Source organism: Lissotriton helveticus, chromosome 8 (genome assembly GCF_964261635.1).
Source record: "Lissotriton helveticus chromosome 8, aLisHel1.1, whole genome shotgun sequence".
Lineage (NCBI taxonomy): Eukaryota > Metazoa > Chordata > Amphibia > Caudata > Salamandridae > Lissotriton > Lissotriton helveticus.
The window spans coordinates 599,345,180-599,370,953 of record NC_136069.1 but is presented as its reverse complement, the minus strand read 5'-3'; the positions used below and the strand labels follow the sequence as shown (position 1 = coordinate 599,370,953).

Sequence of the window (25,774 nt, the reverse complement as noted above, 5' to 3'; positions counted from 1 at the left end):
CCGTGAACCACCACTGCCTGGGCCATTCCGGGGCAATCAGTATCATCCGATCCCTGGACTGGGACAGCTTGATGAGAACCGTCGGAATCAGGGGAATGGGTGGAAAAGCGTACAGAAAGCTGTTCGACCAGTTGATCCATAACGCATTCCCCAGCGTCCCCGGCTGGTAGTACCTGGAGGCGAAGTCTCGGCATTTGCTGTTTTCTGCGGTGGCGAACAGATCTACGTCTGGAGTTCCCCACCTTGCGAAGACTTCTCCCAGTACTTCGTCGTTTATGACCCATTCGTGGTTTTCCTGAATCAGTCTGCTCAGTGCGTCCGCCTGAACATTCTGCACACCTGGCAGATGGGTAGCCGTTATCGTCAGTCCTCGAGCCAGTAGCCAGTGCCAGATCGCCTGCGCCTCCTGCGACAGGGTGCGCGATCTCGAGCCCCCCTGCTTGTTGAGATAATACATCGTTGTTATATTGTCCGTCTGTACAAGCAGAGAGTTGGTCTGGAAGGACGGAAGAAAGGCCTTCAGCGCCAAGTGAACAGCTCTGAGTTCCAAGAAATTGATGTGGTACGTGGACTCAGTTGGGGACCACGTCCCTTGAATCTGTAAGTCTACGGAGTGCGCCCCCCAGCCGTGGAGCGACGCATCCGTCACAAGAGTCTGAGTGGGAATGTCCTTGTGGAAGGGAACCCCCTTGAGGAGATTCTTCGCTGAACACCACCACTTCAGAGACTGAAGAGCATGCAGAGACAGTCGTATCTTGTCGTCCCAAGATCCTCTCCTCTGCTCCCACTGATCCTCCAAGCACTACTGCAGCGGTCTCATGTGCAGCCGCGCGTGTGGCGTCAGGAAGATACAAGAGGCCATCGATCCCAGCAGAGAAGACACCGTCCTCACTGTTGTAGATGGAGTGGTCATAAGAGCCTGAGCCTTCCGAAGGAGTGATAATCGTCGCTCCTCCGAAGGAGACACGCTTGCTGACAGCGTATCGATGGAGGTTCCCAAGTACTGAATGCACTGGACTGGAGTCGGTACCGACTTGGACATGTTGATGTGCAGCCCCAGCTTGTTCAGTAGAACGCATGTCTTCTGGAAGTGAGCTTGAGCTTCCGTGAAGGAGGAGGCCTTGATCAACCAGTCGTCCAGGTACGGGTAGACAAACACCTTGTTCTTCCTTAGGTGTGCAGCTACCACCGCCATGCACTTTGAGAACGTTCTCGGCGCAGACTTCAGTCCGAATGGCAGTACTGTATATTGATAGTGATTGGCGCCGACTTGGAACCGCAGGAACTTCCTGTGCTTGTGTGCAATGGGCACATGGAAGTATGCATCCTGGATGTCTATGGCACACAGCCAGTCTCCCCGTTGCAGCTGAGGATAAATTTGATGCAACAACAGCATGCAAAACTTTTCTCTGCGAATCCACTTGTTTGCTTGTCGCAAATCCAGAATGGGCCTGAACTCGTTCTTGTCCTTTTTCCGGACCAGAAAAAACCTGGAGTACAGACCTCTTCCTCTCTGAGGCAGAGGTACGTCTTCTATCGCCCTTTTCCTTAACAGGATATCGGCCTCCGCCTGGAGCTCGCGCAGTTGATACTGCGAGCTGACCGGGGGAATGGATGGAGGCGGGCTGGTGAACTGAAGACTGTATCCATTGCAAACAATATTCAGCACCCACTTGTCCTGAGTAATTTTTCTCCACTCTGCCAGAAAAGATTGAATGCTTCCCCCCACCGGAGCGGGTAACAGTTGCAGGGGAAGTAAGCGCTCAGGGCCTAGACCCGGCCTGGCCTTTAGTCGCTGGAGCCGACTGTTGGCCGCCTCTGCCTCTCTGGCGCTTCTGGAACGGTCTTCTGAACTGCTGCTGTTGTTGTTGCTGCTGTTGCCCAGAAGACTGGCCACTCCCTCTGCCTTGACCACCGAACCGACGTTGGAACGGGCGGTACGACTTCTTGGCCTCCTTGGGTTTCTCCAAACCCACCGCTGTGAGCGTTTCGGCCTCCGCCTTCATGCGGGCCATTTCATCATCAGCGTGCTTCCCGAACAGGGTTTTGCCAGAGAAAGGGAGATTGGCAACCCTCTGTTGAGCGTCCGGTTTCAGAGACGTGAGGCGGAGCCATGCATGTCTTCGCTGGTTAATCCCGTGGCAGAAACCATGCGCCGCCAGCAATGAAGAGTCGGCAGCAGCACTGATGACCTGATTCGCCACCAACATCCCTTCATTCAGCACCTCTTGGAAGTCCTCCCTCTTGTCACGCGGCAGGTGTTCCAAAAACTGTTGCAGAGACTCCCAGAGGGATCTGTCATACCGACCCAACAAGGCAGTGGCACTAGCGGCCTTCATAGAAGTCGCTGAGGTCCCACAAACTCTTCTCCCAGATGAATCCAACCACCTAGATTCCTTATCTGGTGGAACCGTGGAGGAAGGCGTGGTGGCATGTTGTTTGCGCGCCGCCGTCACAATCACCGAATCTGGAGGGGGCTCCACCCTTAGGAAGGCCGGGTCAGAGTCCGGTGCCCGGTACTTCTTCTGCAGTCTCGAGGGTGCCGCCTTAGTCACCGCTGGGGTGAGAAAAAGGTCCATGGCCGGTTCTTCCAGACCCGGCACCAGTGGCAGTAACGGTCGAGACAAATGCTTCTGATGTAGCGTCTCGAAGATGACTGATGTCTTGGGAGTGTGCACCGTCAAAGTAATGCCCAATTTCGCCGCACCACGTAACAGTACGTCCTGGAAGGACACCAGATCATCAATCGGTGAAACCCTCGTTTCTGGCGAATCCGACAAGGTCAGAGAATAGTCCCTGGTTCCTGACGACCTGGTCCGGGAACGAGACCTGTGCCTCCTGTGGCGCCCTCTAAATCGTGTGGAAGACCTGTTGCGCGAACGTTCCCTCCTCCTTGAACGGGAGCGCGACCTCCCAGTCCGTGGGCGCTCCACCGGTTTCCGTGGAGGCGTCTTCCGTGGTCTATCCTGGGGCCTCGGTTTAGGCGTCCCCTTAGGAGGCGTCGGAAGCAGAGGCAGCGACACAGACCTCGGTGGCCTGACAGGAGGTACCTCCGGTAAAGGAGCTGGCCCATGAAGTGGGACCGGCGGCGGAGGTTGCCCCGCAGGGGGAAGCGGAGGAAGCGGAGGTAGCGGAGGATTCACAGGAGGAGCCTCCTTCGGCAAAGGTGGAGGAGTGGCAGGCCTAGGTGGTGTATATACCACCGAGTACACCGAGCCCGGTGACCTCTTCGGGGGAGGAGCCTGTGACCCAGAACCTGCAGAGCGTGAGCGACGCCTCTGGCGTCCGTCCCCAGATCCAGCGTAACTCTCCTCGCCAGAATCCCTTCTGCGCCGCTTCGGGGAGGCGGAGACCCTCGGGGACGCTGATCTCTTCTTGCTCGACGTCGAGCGTCGTATTTCAGGTGTGGAACGGCGACCCCTCGACTCTGGCGTCGAACGCCGTCTCCTCGACGTCGAGTGCTTCTTCCTCGACGACGACCGTCGCCCCCTCGACGGCGAACGGCCATACGTCGACGCCGAGCGTCGACTCTTCCTCCACGTCGAGCGGTTCCGCCTTGACGTCGAGGAGCCCCTCGACGGCGACCTGCTCGACGGCGACCGGCAGTGTCGCCTCGACGGCGAGCGCCGGTGCCTCCTACGTCGACGGCGATGCGTTGACTCCGACGTCGACGCCGACGCCGGCGATCTCGACGGCGGCCTACCCAGGCCTCTCGACGTCTATCTTCCACGCTGCCTCGATCCGGAGCCCCGGGGAGAAGGGGAACACACCGTCGTCATCCCTCTCGACGCCGTCGTCGATGCAATCGACGTCGACGGAGACCGGAACCTTTTGCTGGTCTTCCTGCCTCTGGGGAGCCCCCCAGAGGCCTCAGCAGGGGCAGAGGGAGCCTTCCTAGCCTGCCCAGACCCACCTGCAGCCTGCAGCCTTCTCTCCTCCAGGCCTTGAAGCCTGATCTTCAGCCTGTCCCTCAGGGTCCTTGAAGAAAAGGTCTGGCAGATGTCACAATCTTCAGGGACATGTGCTTCAGGGAGGCAGAGTATGCAGACGTCGTGTGGATCAGTCTTGGCCTTCTTCCTTCCACATGCTGGGCATTTGTCGAAAAGAGCAGGCATTTTAGAGCCCTAAAAAGCCTGAACAAACACACAGAAGAGAAGGGAAACACCAAGTACACAACTGAAAACACTTTTAAGCCAAAAGTGCACAAAAATCCAATAAACCCTTGAAAAAGGGAGAGCTCAATGTACCAGGGTCCTGTTAGCAGGAGCCAGAAAAAAGAACTGAAAGTAAGTGGGACCTGCTATGCATTCTGGGATACTGGGAGAAAGTTCTGGAAGGTTCTCTTAAAGGCACAGTATCCTATTTAAGCCACATAATGGCAGCCTAGGGGGCTTGTCTGTCCATGCCTTCCTCTCTATCATTCCAGAGGCTTTTACTGGTAGGGGCAAGATTCTCTATGAAGAAACTGGGCAGACTGTGCTGTTGTGTGTGTGTTTTTTTGGTGGAATTTCTAGTTTAAGTACTGGATAGTGTAGCCTGTGGATATAGGCTGCATTATTTCTCTTTAAATGATCTCTTAAGTGTCTTTGCAGTTCTGCAGTTTTTTGACAGCTTAAGAGATTATTTTTGATTGCCGGGGTCCACGCACATGAGCGGGACTATTTACTAGATTATGACTATACACAGAGATCCCCTACTACAGAATTGTCTTAATTACCATCCTCCATTAAAGCTGAACTGTGCCTTGTTTTTGCGGGCGTTCCCTTTGAACACTCTACCCTCTTCCTACCAATGCCACAGTATAGTTTCTAATTGGTTGGACCAAGCATCTTCTGTCCCTCAATGCCCGAGTATCGTCACCACCTCCTCCCCACCCAGAGTTCTTCATATGTTTCCATCACCTTTGGCCTAATTTTCCCTTTCATTCTTGCACGTCTGCTCGGTCTTGACCTTTGCAGTTTTCTTTGGGTCTGGCTCCCGCCCCCCTCAAGGCCTGCCTCTCTTTTTCACCTTTCATTATTCACTTTATCCAGGTCTCTTCTCTCTGCTGCCCATTCTCACGCTTCCGCATGTGTTTTGAAGATGAAAACTCTTGATCTGCGAAGGACTTTCGATATGGTCAGGGATATTAGCATACACTGTATCTGCATGGCTTTTACTTTCTTCTCACATTGTTAAAGGTTTTGCACTGCTTCCTTCTATAATCAGGGGAGAACAATACATGGCCCGACTCAAACTTCACTGTAGAAAAATAGATACCCTGGATTTTTTGCTTTGGAGTACCCGGTTATTGAACTTTTACTGTAAGTCTCACTCATTGTATGCACTGTTAAAATGAATTGAGAATTCCAACCTCCACTGTGTGCTTTTTAAAACCAGGCCTGATATTGCGTAGCTTGGGAAGGAAACTCTGGTTATTGCTATGATGCCGGTTTACACACGCGTTTAATAGGGAGTAAGACCTTTATCGGTACCGGCATATTATTTGGCAATATAATGCAATGCCGTCTTTTACTGGCATACACTTAATCTTAAAACTGGAGGTATTTTGGTGAAATATTTCCCAGCATTAATGATGATCTCGTTGGGACTAGTAGTATGTTCTATGTAGAGTTTACTGGTAAAATACACATTTTGTGCATGATATATATATATCTATATATAGATATATATATATATGTGTGTGTGTTTTGACAAATAGTGTACTTTGATTTCACCTACGGCATCAGTCAGTATGCTTCTGTTAGACCTGGCACCTTGGCGTGAGTCTCCCTTTCACTTTTTGCTGATATGCCTCAGATGTTTTGCTGGTATTCGATGCTCAGGGCACTGCGCCACGGCCAATCCGTGCCGCAGTGCAAGTGCTCCCAAGGTAAAGTGTATATGTAATTGATTTCCACGATTGGCTTATTTGGTTTACTGTCAGTCCCCATTAAAGTGTAAGAGGAGTGCCAGGGCTTGTAGATACAAATGCTGCTAGTGGGCCTGCAGCACTGGTTGCGCCACCCACAGAAGCAGTCTCTTAAGATGTGTCTCGGGTCCGGCATTGCAGACCCCGCGTACGGTCTCGTACGGTCACGCTGACTGCGCAAGTGCCCACACTTGCCAGTCGCTGAACCTTCCCTAACCTTCATATCAGGCACCCCTATGGTAGGCCTACGGGCAGGGTGCATTGTAAGCGTAAGGTAGGACAAGCCTAGAGTGTGGCATGTCCTAGTAGTGAATTACCGCCCTTTACGTTCTTCACTATTGAAGGGCTACCTGTTCTCTCAGGCCAAGATGAGCTGCCGGAACTATTACATGCTATAGTCCCGACAGGCTCAGGGAACACGGTAGCACGTCGAGTTTAGTATGCCTGAACTCAGAATAATAAAATACTTCCTTTAGCAAGGTTTATTTTAATATCCCGAGTTTGCAAATGCTACTTTTAGAAAGTTAGCCTTTGCTGGCCTAACTGTTTCAGCCCGCCTCTGCCAGGATGTGTATCTGCTGTCTGGGTTTGTGTGAGTGACAGGGCTGGGAGATTCCCGGGGACAGTCTGGGGCTCCAGGTGGTGAATAGGGTGCTTACTCCAGGATGGGTGGGCGGAGTAGTCCTTGACTCTGAATAGGGTTGTGCTCCTCCACCACAATGCTGGCTCCACCTCCTGTGGAGCGTCTGATGTCTCTGCCCTGCGCCCTGAAAGAAGACGGCAGCGTCCTGTCAACAGAGTACTCCAAAACCGGGTTGAACTAGGCTCAGGCCCCCTGGCCTGCAAAGACAAAGAATTGCTGTATAAATATAGGAGCTCCGCTCCGTACAAATCAGATCCAGTTTTGACCACGACGAACCTCTGCCTGACTAGAAGGACCAAGAGAAGCTGAAGGACGGAAACCAGTCTGTATCCTGTAAGACTGGCCTGCAGTGGTGCCTTTCTGAGAATGGAGAGGAAAGGACCAGAGAGGACTTTGTAGACTTGTGCCTGAAACGATCTCCAAGGGCTTGATCGAGAGCTTGCCCCCTGAATGGAACCCCAGGACCATTGGGTTCTATTCTGCTTGTGCCCGTCTGCTGTTGGGCCTTAGTTCTTATTCCCTCGTCAGAGTTGTGACTCTGGTGCCTTCGCCCCCTCCCAGGTCGTGACAGCTCGGAGCCTGGTCGCCCCGCCGCAGAGAGCCCCGCTCATCCCTGAGTCGCTCTCCGCTCCAGTGCCGGGCCGCCCGCTCTCCTGTCACCTCGCCGCTAACGGAGCGCGTTGTCCACCTCTCATCTTCTCCAGTCGGAATCTGCAGGGAGCGCATTCCATAGCCTCGGACGGTCCGTACATCGTAGCGTACCCGACTGTCTCGCTTTGCCTCCTACATACCAAGGCTCGTGCCGCACCTCAAGAAAGGCCTCCCCGTACAGTGGTACCGGAAGCCTGGTGCTGCACCCGTCTGCCCGAGAACGCGACGCCCCTCACAGATCCACGAGTACGACTCGGCGTGCTAAGAAGTAGTATGTCCCGCAGGCCTGAACGGCGCCTCGCCCCGTGAGCTGCATCGACCCCGGATCGCCGCAACCCTCCACAGTCCTGCTCCCCCGCCTCGCTCCTCGAGGGGGACCGAGCCGGAGAGATCCTCTGGAGAACCGTCGGCCTCGTCCCGGGTCCGCCCTCACCAGTAGCCGCGCCTGAAACGCCTCTGACTTCCACAAGCAAGGTACACTTGAACTCCGTCTCGAGTTCATAACGGATCCAGGGTCCGCAACGTTCTTATTTCCCTGTCATCGTACCTTGCCGAACAACGAACATTTGAAGACTAAGGGGCAGATTTATGATGACTGGCGCATCCCCAGGGATGCACCAGTCATCCTGCGCCGCTGCTCCGCCACCCATGGTGCGCCGCATTTACAATGCGGCGCACCATGGGGCAAAAACGGCACAGATGCGTGATGCATCTGTGCCGTAAATGTGGCGCATTGCTGGAGCTGCGTCGCAAGCGCGACGCAGCTCCAGCAAGGCTCGGGGGTGCACCATCTCCACAATGCTGCGTCAAGACCTACGCCTGCTTCAAGCAGGCGCAGGGTTTTGACGCAGCATTGTCCTGAGTGACTGAGTGAAATCTCATAGATTCTCATAGAAATCTCATCTCATAGATTTCACTCAGCCACTTTTAGGAGGCGTTCCTGCGCAGGAACGCCCCCCCCTGCGCAGGAACACCCCCCCCCCCTGCGCAGGAACGCCTCCTTATGGCGCAGGGCTTCACAACATGTCACGTTGTAAATAGGGCGCATTGCTTGCGCCGCCGTTGCGTCAAATAAAGTGACGCACCGGCGGCGCAAGGCCTTCATAAATCTGCCCCTAATTGCCTATTGTAATCTGGTGGCCTCAAATCGCTAAACGTTATATGGTCTTGTGATAATCCTGCTTGAATCGATCTTTTATATAAAGTATACGTATTTTTGATACAACCATACGACTGGTGTCCATTTGTGGTGGGTCAGTGGGTTTACTGTGTGTGATCATAAATGCTTAACTTACTATCGCCCTGAGGATTAGCCTTGTCTGCTCGCGCCACACTACGTAGAGGGTGAGCTGGGATTATTCGAAGGAGTAGTTCCCTTGCCCTGACTGGACGTGAGGGTCCCTGCTTGTCACAAGTGCATACCTGTGCCAACCAGAGACCTCCGGTTCCAACAGCTTCCATATTTACAACCTTGTTGACTCGTCAGCCTTTAGTGTTAGCTTTGTTGTTTTGTGTAAGTGCAGATTCTTTGGGTCGTTTTTTAGCGAATGGTGGAAGCGCTCGGTAACATTTGTTTCAACAGATAACTAGCAGAGTTAGGTTTCGTGGTTACATTTGAACCCATAAAACAAACAAGGATAGCGTAAACTGTGTATTCCTTCTCACAGCGTTGTTTGTGGACACTGTTCTGTATCTCATGCGCAGACGCCCCTGGGCAGATGTATGCGGTTCGAAGGGATCGTTCTTCTCCTCCTAAACTCCACAGCTGCCGTCTAGTTAACTCTCCCATTTATTACTCAGTTGATGCTATATAGAGTACATTAGTTATGTCATTTATATACTAGCTAGATGCCCTCCTTGTATCTTCTTTGGACTATTAGTCATGTTTTTTATTTTGCTAATTTTAGCGGTACCCTCCTGATGAAGGGATACTCCTTTAGTTCTCTACAGTTGTACCCACATTTCCGTGGGATACACTTTAAGTTTTGCACCGATTAATGTACGGATAGGTGGTTTGACTTGTTATTTCTGTCATTCTTAAATTTTGATTATTACTTGTATAAGCACATCTATAGATCTTCGTGGTATTTCTTGGTGTTGGTCACATATAGATTGTTCATTAAACACATTGGTGTTAGTATGATTATTCGGGCTAACACTGAAGTATTTTTTTGATACAAACGTGGCACTTTCTTCTTCCACGTACACGACTACTGCCTAATATGGATTTTGATAACGTTCTAATTATGTTTGATAGTATGGGCCGCATTATATGTATATAGGTTGCAGGTGGTATTTCCTCCGAGGTTACTTTCCCATTCTCCCCCTGTAGCCTTTGTATTTCATTGTTGCGCCTTAAGGAAGGTGGTTGACTGCATTCGGGTTTGGCACCAAAACGAGCGTCGGCATTAACAAAGTGGGCACCTGAAGATTGCACTATTAAATAAGTATACATTGGAAAACAAAGAGGGTCCTATATAGCAGGGGTTTGAATTAAAATCATCCCTACAGCACCTGAGAGGAGAGCTTGTACGAGTCTTGACGGGGAGGACTGGATGGTCGGTATGAGCGGGAGTGACTCCCTGAGATTGCTCTGAAGGGTCCAAGTTCTGGAATGTACTTATTGTTTATGACTATCTGCCTGTACTGAATGCAAGGCTCAAAGAGCACACTTGTACTGAGTTTTATTCAAAATGAATAGTTAATTTAAAAACAAATCATCCCTATAGAATATTTCAACGTGTTAAGACATGAAATAATAAATTGAGTGTGTACAAAAGACATCGTATAACACAAATAGTAATAGAAGTCTTTATATAGGACTCTTTAGCAGAGCCAGCTCTAGGGTGGTGCGACCGGTGCCACCGCACCGGGTGCCGACTTTGCAAGGAGGTGCCTGTTTGCTAATTTATATTGTTTTTAAAAGCACCCGCTGCAGCTTTCCTGACCTCCATCAATTTTCAGCTAACAATAAAAATGTCAAGCCTACTCCGGTGATTGATGTTCTTCCTGGAGAGAGAACAAAGTTTGGTCTAGTGGAAGTTTTGACTGGGTGATGTTTTGATTCATCATAAGGTAGTGCAGAGTGCTAATATGCCTGCTGTAAAGAATGTCTATCATGCAAACCACGAAGTGAAAAAAACGTAAATAGGTCAAGGGCAGGGTAAGACTGGCCATAGCGGGCACCGGGCAATCCCCCGCACGGGTGGTGGCCGGTTTTGGGGCCCTGGGGGCCGTTTTTGCAGCATAGCTGTAAAATCGGCCCTGTACCAAAATCGGCAGAAAACCGTCCCCGGCAAAGAGCTCGGTGGCACCTCCAACACCCCCCCCCCCCGAGTGGGGAGGGAGGCGAGCACTTTGCCAGTGCCTGTTGTGGTTCCCAGTCCGGCCCTGGTCAGGGGGTTACTGCTTTCGTCAGAGACTTCCTTCTGTTACTTGTAGTTTCTAAGTTAAAATACTAATAAAAACAGTGGGCTATTAACTGTCATCAAGGAACTGAAATGCAGACTTCAAGTATAGATTAGAGCGTATTGGTTTTTCCCCAGACATTCAATATCCTAATGTTGTACAACGTTCTGATTTAGGTAGAAATCAATTCCAATTATTAAAGATAATCCCCAACCATGGTCGTACGTTTTAAATTGTGAGTTTGTGCTTCTCCGGGGCAAGCCCCTTAAACTTTACTGCCTACCACAATGGATGACATATAAATCCTACCACTCGGTCTTATTTAACGTTTCCTATACATTGATTTACACATATATAATTGAGTTATGTGTGTGCAATGTAAAGAGCTCTGACAACCTTAACTTTTATGAGTGACACTATAAAACCAATTAAATGCATCTGAGTGAGACTAGTGGTTATGAGACTGTTAAGGGGTGGTGGTAGTGCAGGAATTAGTTGCGCAGGTAGTCATGGGGGGGCAAAAACATTGTGGCACTGGGCGCCACCAGTGCTAAAGCCGGCCCTGCTCTTTAGCATTTGATAACAATAGATATAGAAGAACATGATGCTTGCATTACTCTGTGTGTCCCCCAAACGATTTCTTTAATTTTGTGACATGTTGGTCGTAACTAAGGTATGCTTGATAAATGACTGCAGATATGCATGAATGTATGTTGAGTTTTTAATAGTATGATGTGTGGGGACGGGAGTGTATAGCCTTCAAGTAATAATTTTTATTATATTGGTGTAGATTATGTTATGTAATAATTATCGTACACAAAAGAAAAACTGAGTGGATAAAAAGAAAATATGTTAAAAGAAAAAATAGTGAACAAAAAGTGAAAGAGAAAATGTATAAGTGTATGTTTATTACATGTTGGGCGTAACACATATGCATTGAACAACTATCAATCATTTGATGTATGCAGCGGTAATGATATGGGGTAGGCGGTTACTGTTTCTGTTCTGGAGCTCAACTGGTGCCACACCAAGGGCCCAGGACCTGGGAGGCACCTCTTGGAGGTTCAGGAACTCACTCCAGTCAAGGCCAGCAGGGCTCAGGCAGGTCCAGTCTAAACGCCATTGTAGCAGATCAGCTGGGCAGTTGCTCGAAGAACTCTGGAGCTTGTTGCGTCCTTGTAGCTCAGAACAGGAAGCCAGCTAACTAGCCTTTGGAGTCACTCAGATAGTCTGGGATGAAAGGTTCAGGTCCAGTTTATTTTATTAATAGAGTAGGGTATGCTCTCAAACAAGAGGACAGTCCTCTGGCAGCAGGGCTGTCCTCATTCTATAGTATCCACAGGTCCAGGAGTGTACTGAAAAGAGGGTCTGACAGTCATATTTTTACATCTGATGCCATCATTGCAGAGTGAAGTTTCCCCCCACAGAAGAGTCTGGAATGTCCTCCCTTCGTGCTCTGGTCCCCATCGGTCTTGAGTCACAATAGGCTAGGGTGAAATTATTTGTGGGTGAGCTAAGGCAGTGTCTTTGAAGTGCAAGTGTGACAGGTGACAGCTTCGCCCCCCCCCCATCCTGACTTGGATGGCCCATCCTGCCAACATTCAGTCCCACTATTGCAAAGTGTCTGGGAGGAATACATAAAGGCCAACTGCCAACCATACCTACTCATTTGACCCAGGAAACAGGCTACATGCTCTAAATGGTTAGGGTAAGAGTATACCAACTTTCTAAAAGTGTAATTTTCCGAATTGTGAATGAATTAAAGTCTGACTATCCAATTAAAGATGGTTTGAAATTACAATTCCACAGGCACCAACCCTAATATTTCTACTTACTACCAAACAAAAGTTATCACCTAATAAATGTAGTTAAGCAACCCAATGTTAACCTATGGGAGAGGTAGGCCTCACAGTAGTGAAAATTTACTTGGTGAGTTTTTCACTACCACGACATGCAACAATTAATAGTACATGTCTAACTTTTTTTAATATAATGCACTCTGCCATATGGGTTGTTTGGGGCCTACCCTAGAGGTGACAGATATGTATTACAAATGGAGTTATGGCCTGGCAAAGGGGTTATGGTGTCAAGTCAAATTGGCAGTTCAAACTGGACTACAGGATGCAAATGGCAGGCCTGAGATATGTTTAAGAGGCTACTTAACCCTCTCCCCAGCCCCTGGGTAGCCCTCCTAGGCATCGCCCATGGAATTCCACCCTTCACCTCACCACCCCCTTCCCAGTTACTATGTTACGTCAAGCGAAGTGTTTTTTCTCATCACCATGGACACTATTTGCTCATATGCTTGTGTATCTAGACTTAGCCCTTATGATGCTAGACACATGCAGCAGTTGCCAACTGCTCTTGCTAATCCTTCTGTATAACACTATGCAGTCTATTATCAGCATCTACTTGTTATATGCCTTCACGGTCATGAGTGTCTGTCTTCTTAACTCTTAATAAAAAAAGACTTAACACAAAGAGTCTACTTAAGTGGGTGGCACAATAAGTATTTCAGGCCCACTAGTAGCTTTTAATTTACAGGCCGTGTACAAGGAGTACCACTTTACTAGAGGTTTACAAGTAAATTAAACGTGCCAATTGGGTGTAAGCCAATATTACCATGTTTTGGGAACTGAGCACAAGCACTTAAGCAATGGTTCACAGTGATTTAGTGCACAGAGTACTAAGGCCAAAAAAAACAAATACAGCAAAAGAAGAGGGGAGAAGGCAAAACATTTGGGGGTGACCCTGCAGAGAAGGTAAAGTCCAACAAAGAGCTTATCTTTAGCAATCTGATTTCTAAAACTATTGGGCTTGGATCTCTAGATCATCTATTAAAAAGTTAGTAAAGTGACCTTATATCACATTCGTAACTTCTAGGTGAGTATAGGCCTACTACTCAATTCCTCTTGCGCACACAAGCCTGCTTGCGCTCTTTTCCCTCTCCTTGATTTCTCAAATCCAACACTCAAACATCTTTCAGCAGAATTCTTTGCCATGTCAAAAAGAAACTTAAATACCACATGTTATGGATAAAAAGCTCCAATGAAACAATTTGATTATCATCATTCTCGTACTTTAATCAAAGACTATTTTAGTGTTGGTACGCAACCTCGTGCCGTTCCTCTTGCCTGCCAGTGTTCAGAATTAGATAAACAGCGATCAACCTTTGCATTTCAATGGAACTAAGGTAAGTCCTAGGCTCTTGGGATGCGTTTAAACAGAATTTCCATAGGAAGAAGACAGAATTACATGTGTACTTCACCTGTTCTCTCTTTCATACATCTCCTTTGATGCTCCCCGGAGCTGCTCAATTTCTTGATTTGTTTTTAGTCTGATTTGCTCCAACTCATCACGCAGCTTATTCTCATATTCAGTCTTGTATTGATCTCTATAAAATGTAAAATAAAGTATAAAAATAATAATATTAAAACTGATAAACTGTGCACCTTAAGTGCTTAATATAAAAAATGGTGTTAACAGAAATGGCATAAAAAGCAATGGCTGCCTCTATTGGACCTTAGATTTACATTTTGTTTACATAGGTTTGCAATTTTCTTTTGTTTCCGCCTCCATGGGCACAGATCAGCCAAATGTTCAGCTGATCTATGCCCCCACTGCCCCAGCCCCCCTCATAGGGTGTGAAAACCCACTAGACACCAGAGATTCTTATATGACTATATGTTTGGAGGGAGTAAATGTAGGAATTTGTAAAGCGCACAGCTACCTCCACCGGAGGTGTCCCGGCGCTGTCCGTATACCGCTTAGGAACCCTTCCTGGCTTTCCTGGGAAATGTCCACTCCTGGGCACCCCCCAGGTGCAGCCAGGCATCCCAGCGCTTTTGGGGCCGTTGTGGAGACTAAGCAAGCTATTGCCCAGAGTTGCAGCGTGGGACCCATGATCAGAACAGGCACTGAGGCGAGAATATACAGTCAGGGGAATTAATGAGCCGGAGACCCACCGAGGCGGGAATCGAACCCTGGTCCCTGGCCAGAGCTCTGCATCAAGGTCTGCCTGCTCTAACCATTGAGCCACAGTTCTCCACTGGCTCCAGTACTCCACTGGAGTGGCCCCTTGGGCTGGGCAAGGGTCGCTTCCCTGAAAGGGGCATTATTTCTCCTTTGGTTCCACCCACCCTAGGTCGAGATAGTCCACTTTTTAAGGCTAATCTGTCCTGCGGGGGTGGAAACCCACTAGACACCAGAAAACAAAGTTGTGTGTGTGGAAAGGAGCTGCCCCCTAGGGTACAGATTAGTTGCATTCTAGAATGCAAATTTTCTGCTTTGCTTTCACTTTGTGCCCCCGTTGGGTGTAGATCATCCTTTTTTGAGCCCGATCTGCCCCTTAGAACAGACTCCATTGTGTGTTTCATAATGTTAACTATTTCATTTCTTATTAAGTTCACTTTTTACCTTAATATTTTTTGCCCCTTTTTATTATAGAGCAAATGTTTTTTATTGTGGCGTAGCCTGCTTGTTGTTTTGGCACTGGTAGATATTCAGTTTATATGCTTTCATTTGTATGCTAAGCAAAATGTTTTTCTCTTTTTTTTTTACTTCAAGTGTGTATCATTGTCCTGCCTGAATTGTTTTTACTTTGGTAATAATTGTAGCATATTTTGCTTATGCTTTGTCTTTGAAATTCACGTTTGGATCTGCGCAAGATCTAAAATGAGTGTCTAGTGTGCAATTATTTTTTATTTTTCCTTTCTACTGGGATATCTTGGATTCTTGTTGGGTCTGTGTAGAATAGGTGCAGTTGAGCCACAGTCTAGCTGTTCGTAGCAAGTAAGGGATGTCTGTGTGTCTTTTTAAAGTAGAAAGCTCATTACCTCCTCGTCCTGTCTCACCGTCCCATTCCTTAACAGTGAGCAGCTAGTCTGCACTACAGAAACCTATTACCTAGCTGAGCTATTGCACTTCCCCCAACATGGCGTCACCATCACGTGACAATAAAGGGGGAAGTGCCACAGAGAAACATCCTGTTCTTTTTTTTCTGCGTTGCAGTCCTTGGTGCCTAGCTGTGCTGTGGTTCCACTTTCATGTGAGTGTTCCCTTTTCTTTTTTGTATTCTGTTGCGGCGGCCTGCTTTAGCGGCCGCCTTTTTTCTTGTTCGTTTCTTTCTGCCCCTTTTGCTGCCTACATGTGCCTGGATTGTGCGGTTCGCTCTTGCTGCCGTTTTTCGGCCGGTTTCACTCACCTTTGGGTCGCGGCCTGCTTTAGCGGCTTTTCCCTGCGGCTGGGCCTACTCCCAAGGTGCCTCGCGGTTCTGTGGATCCGCAGGCTGCTCCTGATGATGAGATGGGTCTTGATGAGGATGAGGGTGTCTGGGGGCGCTTTGTTCAGGGTGAGCTCTCTGGCCTGTTCGCCCATGTGCGGGACAATTTGAGTTTTTCTCCTCCTGTTGCTGATGTTCTGGAGGATGACTTCTTTACACAATATCACCAGCCAGCTGCTGACTCTTTTCCATTGCACGGGGCTGTGCGCAAGGTGCTGGAACACGAGTGGAAGGAGGTGAATAAATCCGCCTTCCCTCGCTTCTTAGCCAGGTGTTACCCTCTGGAGGGTTTTTCTGCTGAGTTTCCTCAGGCTGTGAAGGTTGACAATTTGATGGCTGGTCTTTCCTCTCAAGGTTTGGTCCTCTCGGATGACGCCCTTCCTGCTGATGCTGTGGATAAGCGTGTTGAGGGGGCGGTGAAGCGTTCTTTTGCTGCTTCCAATTTTTCTGTCCGTGCTACTGCCTATTCAAATTACATGGACCAGTCCCTCCTCAAGGATTTTCATTCCCTGTCCCTTCTGTTGCAAGAAGGTGAGGATGCCACCCCTCTTTTGTCCATGATGGAGATGCAGGTGCGATAGTTGTCGGATCTTTCCTTTGACAATTTGAGTGCCGCGGCGGCTGCTTCTGGTGCTTCGATTGCTGCTCGCCGACACATCTGGATGCATTCCTGGAAGGCTGAGTCTTCCCAGAAGTCTGTCCTCCTTAAGTTGCCCCTTGGGGGTTCCAAGGTGTTCGGTCCTCAGCTTGAGGAGATGGTTAAGCAATAGGCGGAGAACCACAAGCTGGTGGCTCCGGTCTGCCCTCCCTCTCGTGGGCGTGGATTTGGCTACCGTCGTGCTTTTGGGTCTCCTGCTAGGGGCGCTTTGCAGCCCTTTCGAGGCAGGGGTCGTGGCCGGGGGGTTCCTGGTGGTGCCAAAGCCCGGGCCCTTGCAAGTGTTGCTGCCGCTGCCTCTTCCTCTTCCTAATGACTATCTGCCTTTGCCAGTTGGTGGTCGCCTCCAGTTCTTCCTGCCCCAGTGGTTGTCGGTTCCGGATGCCTGGGCAGTTCAATCTGTGTCGGAGGGTTGCCGGTTGGAGTTTTCTTCTCCTCCTCCTCCTCCGGTCTTCCTTCTGACTCCCCTGCCCCGTCTTCATCTGCGGCAGGAGGCATTGTTGGCAGCAGTGCGGCTCCTCTTGGAGAAGAGGGCTATTGTGGAGGTTCCTACTCTGGAAAGGGGCGAGGGTTGTTACTCCATCCTTTTTCTGGTCTCCAAGAAGGAAACATCGGGATCTGCGTCCTGTTATGGATCTGAAGAGGGTCAATCGCTTTGTTCTCCATCGTCCGTTCAAGATGGTGACTCTGCATTCCATCCTGCCTGTGGTGCTTCCGGGGGGCTTCCTGGCGTCCCTGGATCTGATGGATGCGTATCTGCACGTCCCGGTACATCCGGCGGACCAGAAGTTTCTCCGGTTTGCTGTGGGTTCCCGTCACTACCAGTTCCGGGTGCTTCCCTTCGGCCTTTCCTCTGCACCCAGGATTTTCACGAATCTCTTGGCCCCTCTGGTGGGTATTCTTCATTCCAAGGGGCTGCAGGTTTTTCCATATCTGGATGACTGGTTGATTGTTTCTCCTTCTTTTTCTCAGGCTCTGTCGGATGTGGACCAGGTGTGTCTTTTTCTGGGTTCCTTTGGGTTCCTCATCAACCTTCGGAAGTCCTCCCTGGTGCCCTCCCAGTCCCTGAAGTTTCTGGGGGCTCTCTTCCGCATGGATCTGGGCATGGTGTTCCCCTCCCAGGAGCGCCAGTTGACTTTGTTCCGTCACCTTTCTTGGCTTCTGTCCCAGTCCCAGGTGTCCGCCCGTCTCTGGTTGCGGAGTCAGGGGGAGATGGCGTCCACTTTGCATCTCCTTCCTTGGGCAAGGCAGCATCTGTATCCCCTTTTGCATCATGTCCTGTCACACTAGGATCCTGCCTCCCTGGACTACGAGGCTCTGATACCTGTCTCTCCGGGGATTCGGGTGGATCTCCAGTGGTGGTTGTCCACTCAGTCTCTTCCTCGGGGGTTCGATCTTCTTCCTCCTCGTACTGTGGTTGTGTTGTCCACGGATGCCAGTGCCTTGGGTTGGGGTGCTCTGCTGGGTGCCTCCAAGGCTCAGGGTCAGTGGTTCCGTTTCGAGTCCCTCCAGTCCTCGAATTGGAAGGAGTTGAGGGTGGTTTGGTTGGCAATTCGGTGGTTCGCTCCTCTCCTTCGGGGTCAGGCTGTCTCGGTGCAGTCCGACAAACAGGTTGTTCGGGCTTATATCAAATCGGCAAGGGGGCATGTGTTGGTCTCTGTTTCTCCTCTCCCGGAAGATCGGGCTTTGGGCCGAGCTGAATCTCTTGTCTCTGACGGAGGTCTATCTTCCGGGGAAGGAGAATGGGCCTGCGGACTCTTTGAGCAGGGTATTCTCCTCCTCATTGTCTCTGTGTCTGTCCCCAGATCTGTTCGATCAGATTGTCCTCAGGTTCCGCCGTCCTTGGCTGGATCTCTTTGCCTTTCTTCCTCGGTTTTGCAGCCTCGTTCCCTCCCGGTTGGCGTGGGCGACCGATGCTTTCTCGGTTCCGTGGTCTCCGGGGCTGATGTTTGCATTTACTCCGCTTGCCTTGATTCCGCGGGTCCTCCAGGAAGATTCGGTTGGACCGGGCGGAGGTTCTCCTGGTTGTGCCGGAGTGGTCTCGTCAGTCTTGGTTTCCCCTGCTGCAGACCTTGTCTGTTTGCCCCATTGGAGATTTCCCCTGTGTCCCTCCCATCTGCGGGCTCCTCTTCTCGGGATTGCCTCCCTGCGCCGCCTCCGGCTGGGGGTTTGGCACTTGAGAGGTTGAGTTTGCTGGGTCAGGGTTGCTCGGTTGAAGTTGCCTGGTGTCTCCAGATGTCTCGGTGCCCTTCCACCTTGAAGTCCTATGCAGGTCATTGGAAGAATTTCTCCTCCTGGTGTCTTGGGAGGGTTGTCTCTTCTGCCTCCTGTGAGGCTGTGAGGGTGTTGGACTTCTTGCGGGATGGTTTCGTCTTGGGGCTTGCGGTTTCTTCCCTGCGTGCGCAGTGGGCTGCCATTCTTGCCTTTAGGGGTTCCTCTGTGTCCTCTGTCTCCCTGTTGGTGGCTCGCCTTCTGCAGAGTTTTTTGCTTCAGCGTCCTGTTTCTTGCTCTCCTGTACCTGCCTGGGATCTTCCCTTGGTTCTCCAAGGCTTGACGGGCCCCCATTTCGAGCCCTTGGACTCCGTGGCTCTGAAGTTCCTCTCTGCTAAGGTTCTCTTCCTGGTGGCCGTTACTTTTGGACGGGGGGTTGGTGAGACGGGGGCTTTGATGGCTTCTCCCTCCTTTTTGCGCTTCTGCGCTGACAATGTCATTCTCCGTCCCAGTCAGTTTTTTTCTGCCTAAGGTGTTGTCTTCTTTTCACTGTCAGGAGGATATTGTTCTCCCTGTTTTTTTTCCGGATCCTGCCTCCCCTGAGGAGATGGTCCTCCATTCGTTGGATGTGCTGCGGGCTCTCCGCATCTACCTGGAACGGACCTCTGGTTTGCGTAGGGTTGATTCCTTGTTTGTCACCTATGGCCTCTCTGGGCTGGGTCTTCGTCCTTCTTTGTCCACCTTGACTCATTGGGTCAAGGGTGCTGTGGTTTCTGCCTACGATTCTGCCCACTGTCCTCTCCCCTCTTCTGTTCAGGGTAGGTCTACCAGGGGTGTTTCCTCCTCCTGGGCCATGTTCAAAGCGGCCTCCTTGAGGGACATTTGTAATGCTACCATGTTGGCTGCTCCCCATACCTTTGTTTCACATTATAGTCTTCAGTTGGGGATGGCGGCCTCTGCCGCTTTTGGCGCTCATGTCCTGTCTGCGGTACATGGGGTGTAATGTGTACTGTTTTCTGTTGATTAAATGGACCTGTTTTTCTCGCACTTTATGGTCTGTTTTTTCTTACAATCACAGTGTGCTTGGGGATGGGCTCACTGTTAAGGAATGGGACGGGGAGACAGACAAGGAGGTAATGCCTGGTTACTCACCGGTAATATTCATTACTCAGAGTCCTGGTCTCCCCGTCCCATTCCTGAGCCCTTCCCTCCCTCCCTGGGTTGCATTGTTGCTTTGGGGTGATTGTTTCGATTTCTGGGATTGTTTTCTTTGTTATTCTCAGGATGTTTCTTTATTGTCACGTGATGGTGACGCCATGTTGGAGGAAGTGCAAAAGCTCAGCTAGGTAATAGGTTTCTGTAGAGCAGACTAGCTGCTCACTGTTAAGGAATGGGACGGGGAGACCAGGACTCGGAGTAATGAATATTACCGGTGAGTAACCGGGCATTGTATGATTCATTGATAGTATCTTTCCAGATTATTATATTTCAATAGTTGTATTTGTTGTTTGATACAGCCACAGTTGAGTTCTAATTTGAAGCAGTGTTATTGAATGAATGACTGATTCTGCATCTGAGACAGAGGGCCAAGTGCAAGTCAAGAGGAAACATCTGATAATGAATCTACTAATAGAGCTGATAAAGTGCTTCATTTAGGGGAGGGCACTGATGTGACTATGGTGCAGCATGAGAAAACTAGATTGCAGCCACGATCTGGAAGGCTTCTCATTATTAGTGCTGAACCCTGTTCCCTAGTATGGCAAAGGCCTGTTTTGAGTGGCTTTAATGGTGTTGCAAGGTGTACAGTTAATACAGAGAACATTTTGCCTATACATTTCTTCCAAGATTTTTTTGAGGATGTGTTTTTGGATGATAATTTTGAGCAGACTAATTTGTAAGAAAACAGTTTTTGAGGGACAACAGTGCCACAAGACTCACTCTAGAGATACCCTTTGGACTTCTACAAATCTTCATGAGATAAAGCAGGTTGGCGTTTAACTTTTGTGATGGGATTTTTAAGGAATATTACTGTAGTTATAAATTTTGGGGAAAACAAAAGAACTTAGGCATTAAAGTAGTGAGGCCTGTAACCCAATTCAATAATTAGGCCAACGATTGTAGCACTAATTATTGAATTGTGTTACAGGCCTCAGCTACTTTCATACCAGAGTTCCTTCATTTTCCCCCAAATTTCTGTTGTATAATTTCCCAATTATATGTCTTTCTTGCAATTGTTCACATGAAATGATTACGTCCAGTTGGACAGATAAACATCCTTGTATCTCTATGTGAATTACAGTAATAATTGTGTGTTGTTAGGGGCCACTATCTCTGAAAAATAATCTGATCTGTAACCAAGGTCCCTGACCATTAATTTGAGTTTCCTTGTTTTTGTAAAAAAAATGATTTTTAAGGAGGCCTTCATTGTGTTTAAATTGGTCTACTAGTCCCTTGATGTTAAATGCTATGTTGACAGCAATTAGGAGTCAAGATCGGAATTTGCTTCTGCAGCGGAGGCTGCCTTTTGTGGATAATGCTACAGGGTTGCCACAAGATCACCCTGACTGTGACAGTCTCTTCAAGATTCTGCCTGTCCTTGACCATTTAGTTTATCATTTCTCAGAGATCTATTGTTCCAGATCAAGATATATATGTGGATGAGGCTTGGTCCTGTTCAAGGAAAGTTTGCATTTCAGACAGTACATACCTAGAAAGAGAGTATGTTATGGTGTTAAGCTGTATATGTTGTATGTAAGTGCCTCTGAAAATATGTATAATTTCAGGGTGTACACTGCCAGGAATTCTTACATTTATCCCCTGGGTGTCCTTCCACTTTAGGAGTCAGTGACAAAAATTGGCGACCATTTATAAGTTAACAATTTCTACAAAGCAGTACAATTAAAGACTTGTTCAAAGTGGGTGCTGTGTACTGTGGCACAATCGCTCTTACCGTAAGAGCTTGTGTGTAAGAATCTTCTAAGGGGGTAAAGCAGTGCCTTGCATAGAAATGAATTTGCAGTGGTGGTGAGAAGGGCTGTCAACAGTAGCGGCTCGTGAAGGGAGTGCCGTGGGGCGGTGGAGGGGCAGGGTGCATTTCCAAATTTGTTTCAGTGCACGCAATGACATTTGTTTTATTTATTTAGTTACATTACTCCAGTCTGCTGTGAGCTGGAGTTTACTACCCTCACACTGCCCCTCCCCTGTCCCATCCCACCACCCCGTGCACTCCATCCACGAGCTGCTACTGGCAGTCAAGGGCTATGGCCTTGAGATCCCTTCGGTGGCAGCCAGGACTTCTATCTCTGAACCCCTTTTGCCCTTTAATGAAGCCCTCACTGATGTCCTTCTGGGCACCTGGTCCAAGGCCAGCACAGGGGCTCCTGTGGACAGAACAGTAACCTGGCGCCACCCCGCTCTGGGCGACCTAGTGCTCTTTACGCAACATCCTTCCCCTGAGAGATTGGTTGTCCAAGTCTCTGCTTCTAAAGACACGTTGCCTTCTTCACCCCTCCATTAGGGAATCCAAGAAGCTGGACCATCTTGGGAAGAGCATGTTTTCTTCCTCCAGCTTGGCATTGCGGTCGGTGAATACCGTTTGCCTTTGGGGCCGATACTCTCATGCCATCTGGGACACAGTTGCGCAGGTGCTGCCAGAGTGCACGGAGGGCCACTCTCACCCTGGCAGTTGCAGACAAGAGAAACGCTGCAAAACTCACCATTCGTTGAGGACTGGACACCAACGAGTGACTGGGCAAAACGATTTCCTAGTCCGTAGCAATACGAGGCTATGGCTGGTTGGTGACTTCTGCCTTTTCAAGGTATGTCCAATCTACCCTGATGGACATGCCGTTTGATGGCAAACTCGTTTTTGGCGATAAGGCAGACTTGGGGCTTAAGTGCTTCAAAAAATCTCGAGCTACGGCCCGATCCTTGGGCCTCACTGCTACCACCCAACCCACTCAGTCTGCCTTTTGTCCCTTTCGTGGCTACGGAAGAAGTGCCCAGCCACGTCCTGTCAAGCCCAACCACCAAGTCATGCAAGCTGACCAGCCTCTGCTTGCCTGTGGATGTGGGACCCATTACTCTCATGGGTCAAGGAGCCAGCGGGAAGGCAAGTCCACCCTTTCCACGTCTACCTCTGCTTCCAAACCCTGCTAGTTTGACGTTTCAGGCCCATCTGAGGCAGGATTTGCCATCATCTCCTAAGCTGGCAGTCCATCACATCAGACAGGTGGGCTCTACAGATAGACCGAAGGAGCTTCTCCCTCCCCTTCGAGACTATCCTTCCCTTCAGAAGGAGAAGTTCCAAATGCGGACTTTGGCCCAGGTCCGTTTAACCCTCGACCCAGGAGACTGGATGGTAGCGTTGGACTTGCAGGACACTTATTTCCATATCTCCGTCCTGCCTGCCCACAGATGTTACTTACAGTTCACGGTGGACCACAAGCACTTTCAGTTCACCGTACTCCCCTTTGGCCTTACCAGTGCCCCTGGGATGTTCACAAAAGTGATGGTGGTCATCGCAGCTCATCCGCTCAGATCAGAGGTACCAGTCTTCCCCCAACTCAACGACTGGCTGTTGAATGTGGGTTCCCTCCAGACTGTTGTCTCCCACCTTCAGACTACTGCTGACCTTCTGCACACCCTGGGGTTCACTATCAACTTGCTAAAGTCACACCTGACTCCCTCTCAGAAGCTCTCTTTCATCCGAGTGATTCTGGACACAGCGCAGTTTCAGGCCTATCCTCCCGAGCGGCGAGTCCGGGACATTCGGGCTATGATACGGATGTTTAAGCCTCTATCCTGGATTTCGGTGAGAATGACTGAGGCGGCTGGGCCTCCTGGCCTCCTGCATACTACTGGTGGATCATGCCAGAAAAAATATGCGGGCTCTGCAGTGGGACTTGAAGTTCCAGTGGGCGTAGCATCCGGGGAATCTTTCCAACTGCGTCCAGATCTCGGAGGGCCTGCGCACAAACTGCAGTGGCGGCTATCAAACCAAGGATGGGTCAACGGCAGAATGCTTTCCCTTCCTCAACCAGATAAGACTGTGGTGACAGATGTGTCACTCCTCGGATGGGGCGGCCACCTGGGAGAGGCAGAGAGCACAGGCGTCTGGTCTCCAGCAGAGTCCGGTCTCCATATCAACCTTTTGAAGCTCCGAGCGATCAGCCTGGCACTGAAGGCATTCCTTCCATCTCTAAAAGAGAACGTGGTGCAGGTGTTCACGGACAACACCACCGCCATGTGGTACTGCAACGACCAGGGTGGGTGGGGTTGTGAACCCTTTGTCAGGAGGTTTTCAGTCTCTTGACATGGCTGGAACATCAAGGCATATCCCTGGTGGTTCACCACCTGACGGGCTCTCTGAACACCAGAGCAGACGAACTCAGTCGTCGGTGCCTGGTCGATCACAAATGGAGTCTCCATCCGGAGGGGGCACAAGGTCTCTTTCAACAGTGGGGAGTGCCTTGGTTAGATCTATTCGCCTTTGAAGAGAACATGCAATGTCAGCAGTATTGCGCGTTGGAGTTTTCAAGACAGGGCTCGCATTGCAATACGCTTTGTCGTGACTGGAGCTTCGGCCTCCTCTACGCCTTTCTGTCTATACCACTTCTGCCCAGAGTGCTCAGGAAAATTAAGCACGACCCGGCTTAATTCTTTCTTGTGGCTATGGATTGGGCACAAAGAGTCTGGTATTTAGACCTTCTGAGCACGGCCATCGATCCTCCAATCAGATTGCCCCTTCAGGAGGATCTTCTGTCACAGCAGCAGGGGACAGTTCTTCACCCGAACCTGTCCAGCCTCCACCTTCTTGCGTGGAGATTGAGCGGCGGCAGTTGACAGCTTTTGGCCTTCCACCTGAAGGCTGTGATGTCATCTTGGCAGCTGGGTGTTTCTCCACTAAAACTGTATACACCTGTAGATGGAACAAATTTATGGCATGGTGCTCAGAAAAGGCTGTTGATCCCCTTTCTGCCCCTCTTTCAGAAGTTTTGCTGAACATACTTTATTTGGCCTAGCAGGCTCTGGTTTGGGCACCCTTAAGGGTTATCTTTCGGCTATCTCTGCCTTTCTGGGACTTCAAGTTCAGCCACCTTTGTTCAAATCTCCCATTGTTAATAGGTTTCTTAAGGACCTTACTCACTTGTTTCCTCCGTCTCTTTTCAGAATGCCCCAATGAGATTTAAATCTGGTTTTAACTTTTCTTATGTGTGCTCACTTCGAGCCTCTTCATAATTGCCCTCACAGGCTTCTACCCCTTAAGACTGCTTTCCTCATTGCCATCACCTATGCTCGCAAAGTTAGCAAGCTCAAGGTTCTGTCTTCCAAGCCTCCCTTTCTGTCTGTCCATCTGAATAAAGTGGTGCTTTGCACAAAAGCTTCGCTCCTCCCTGAAGTGGTCACACCCTTACATATGGGACAATCCATTACTGTGTCCACCTTTTACCCACCCCTGCATCCCTCCAAGGATGTTGCCAGTAAACCGGCTGTCAGACTTCCCCATGAATCTCCATGCCACTTTCATTTCTAAAACATTCCACAATGAAGAGATTACACACACAAAACACAAATAGAATTTTTTTTAACATTCAACTACAGACAGATCGATTAATTTCATTTGTTTTCAAATTTAAAAGGCGAAAAACCACCTATGTTAGCATGCACAACAATTGTTACTAAACATCAAACAATTGGCAACCTGGTGTCAAAACAGAAAATATATAGCACATCACGCCATAGTGGCAGTTGCCTTTTACTCTCATGGTTACTCCCAATACTTGAGTTGTGCTACAGTTTAAAACAAGTGGACACAAATAGGTCAGGATTAGAATGACACCTGTAAGAGTACATACAACTCATTTTGTTTTCCTCTTTGAAGCCAGACTGCATCTCCGACAAGGAAAGTCTTTTTTGGGTTTTTAAGGATTGTATTCAGAAAAGTAGTGATTTATCAATCTAGCCACATCCTCAACCATTCTGATTCTAGGAGCACTTGCTTGCTCTAGTGCA

The 25,774-nt window shown here is 49.4% G+C and overlaps 1 protein-coding gene across 1 annotated transcript in view; it reads right to left on the bottom strand.

Moving 5' to 3' along the window:
• PIBF1 (progesterone immunomodulatory binding factor 1) overlaps positions 1-25,774 on the bottom strand; it is an 853,407-nt gene that overhangs the window by 667,039 nt on the left and 160,594 nt on the right. Inside the window, exon 9 of the mRNA XM_078656041.1 lies at positions 13,882-14,007. Coding sequence (XP_078512167.1) covers positions 13,882-14,007 — 126 coding nt within the window. The remainder of the gene's footprint in view (positions 1-13,881; positions 14,008-25,774) is intronic.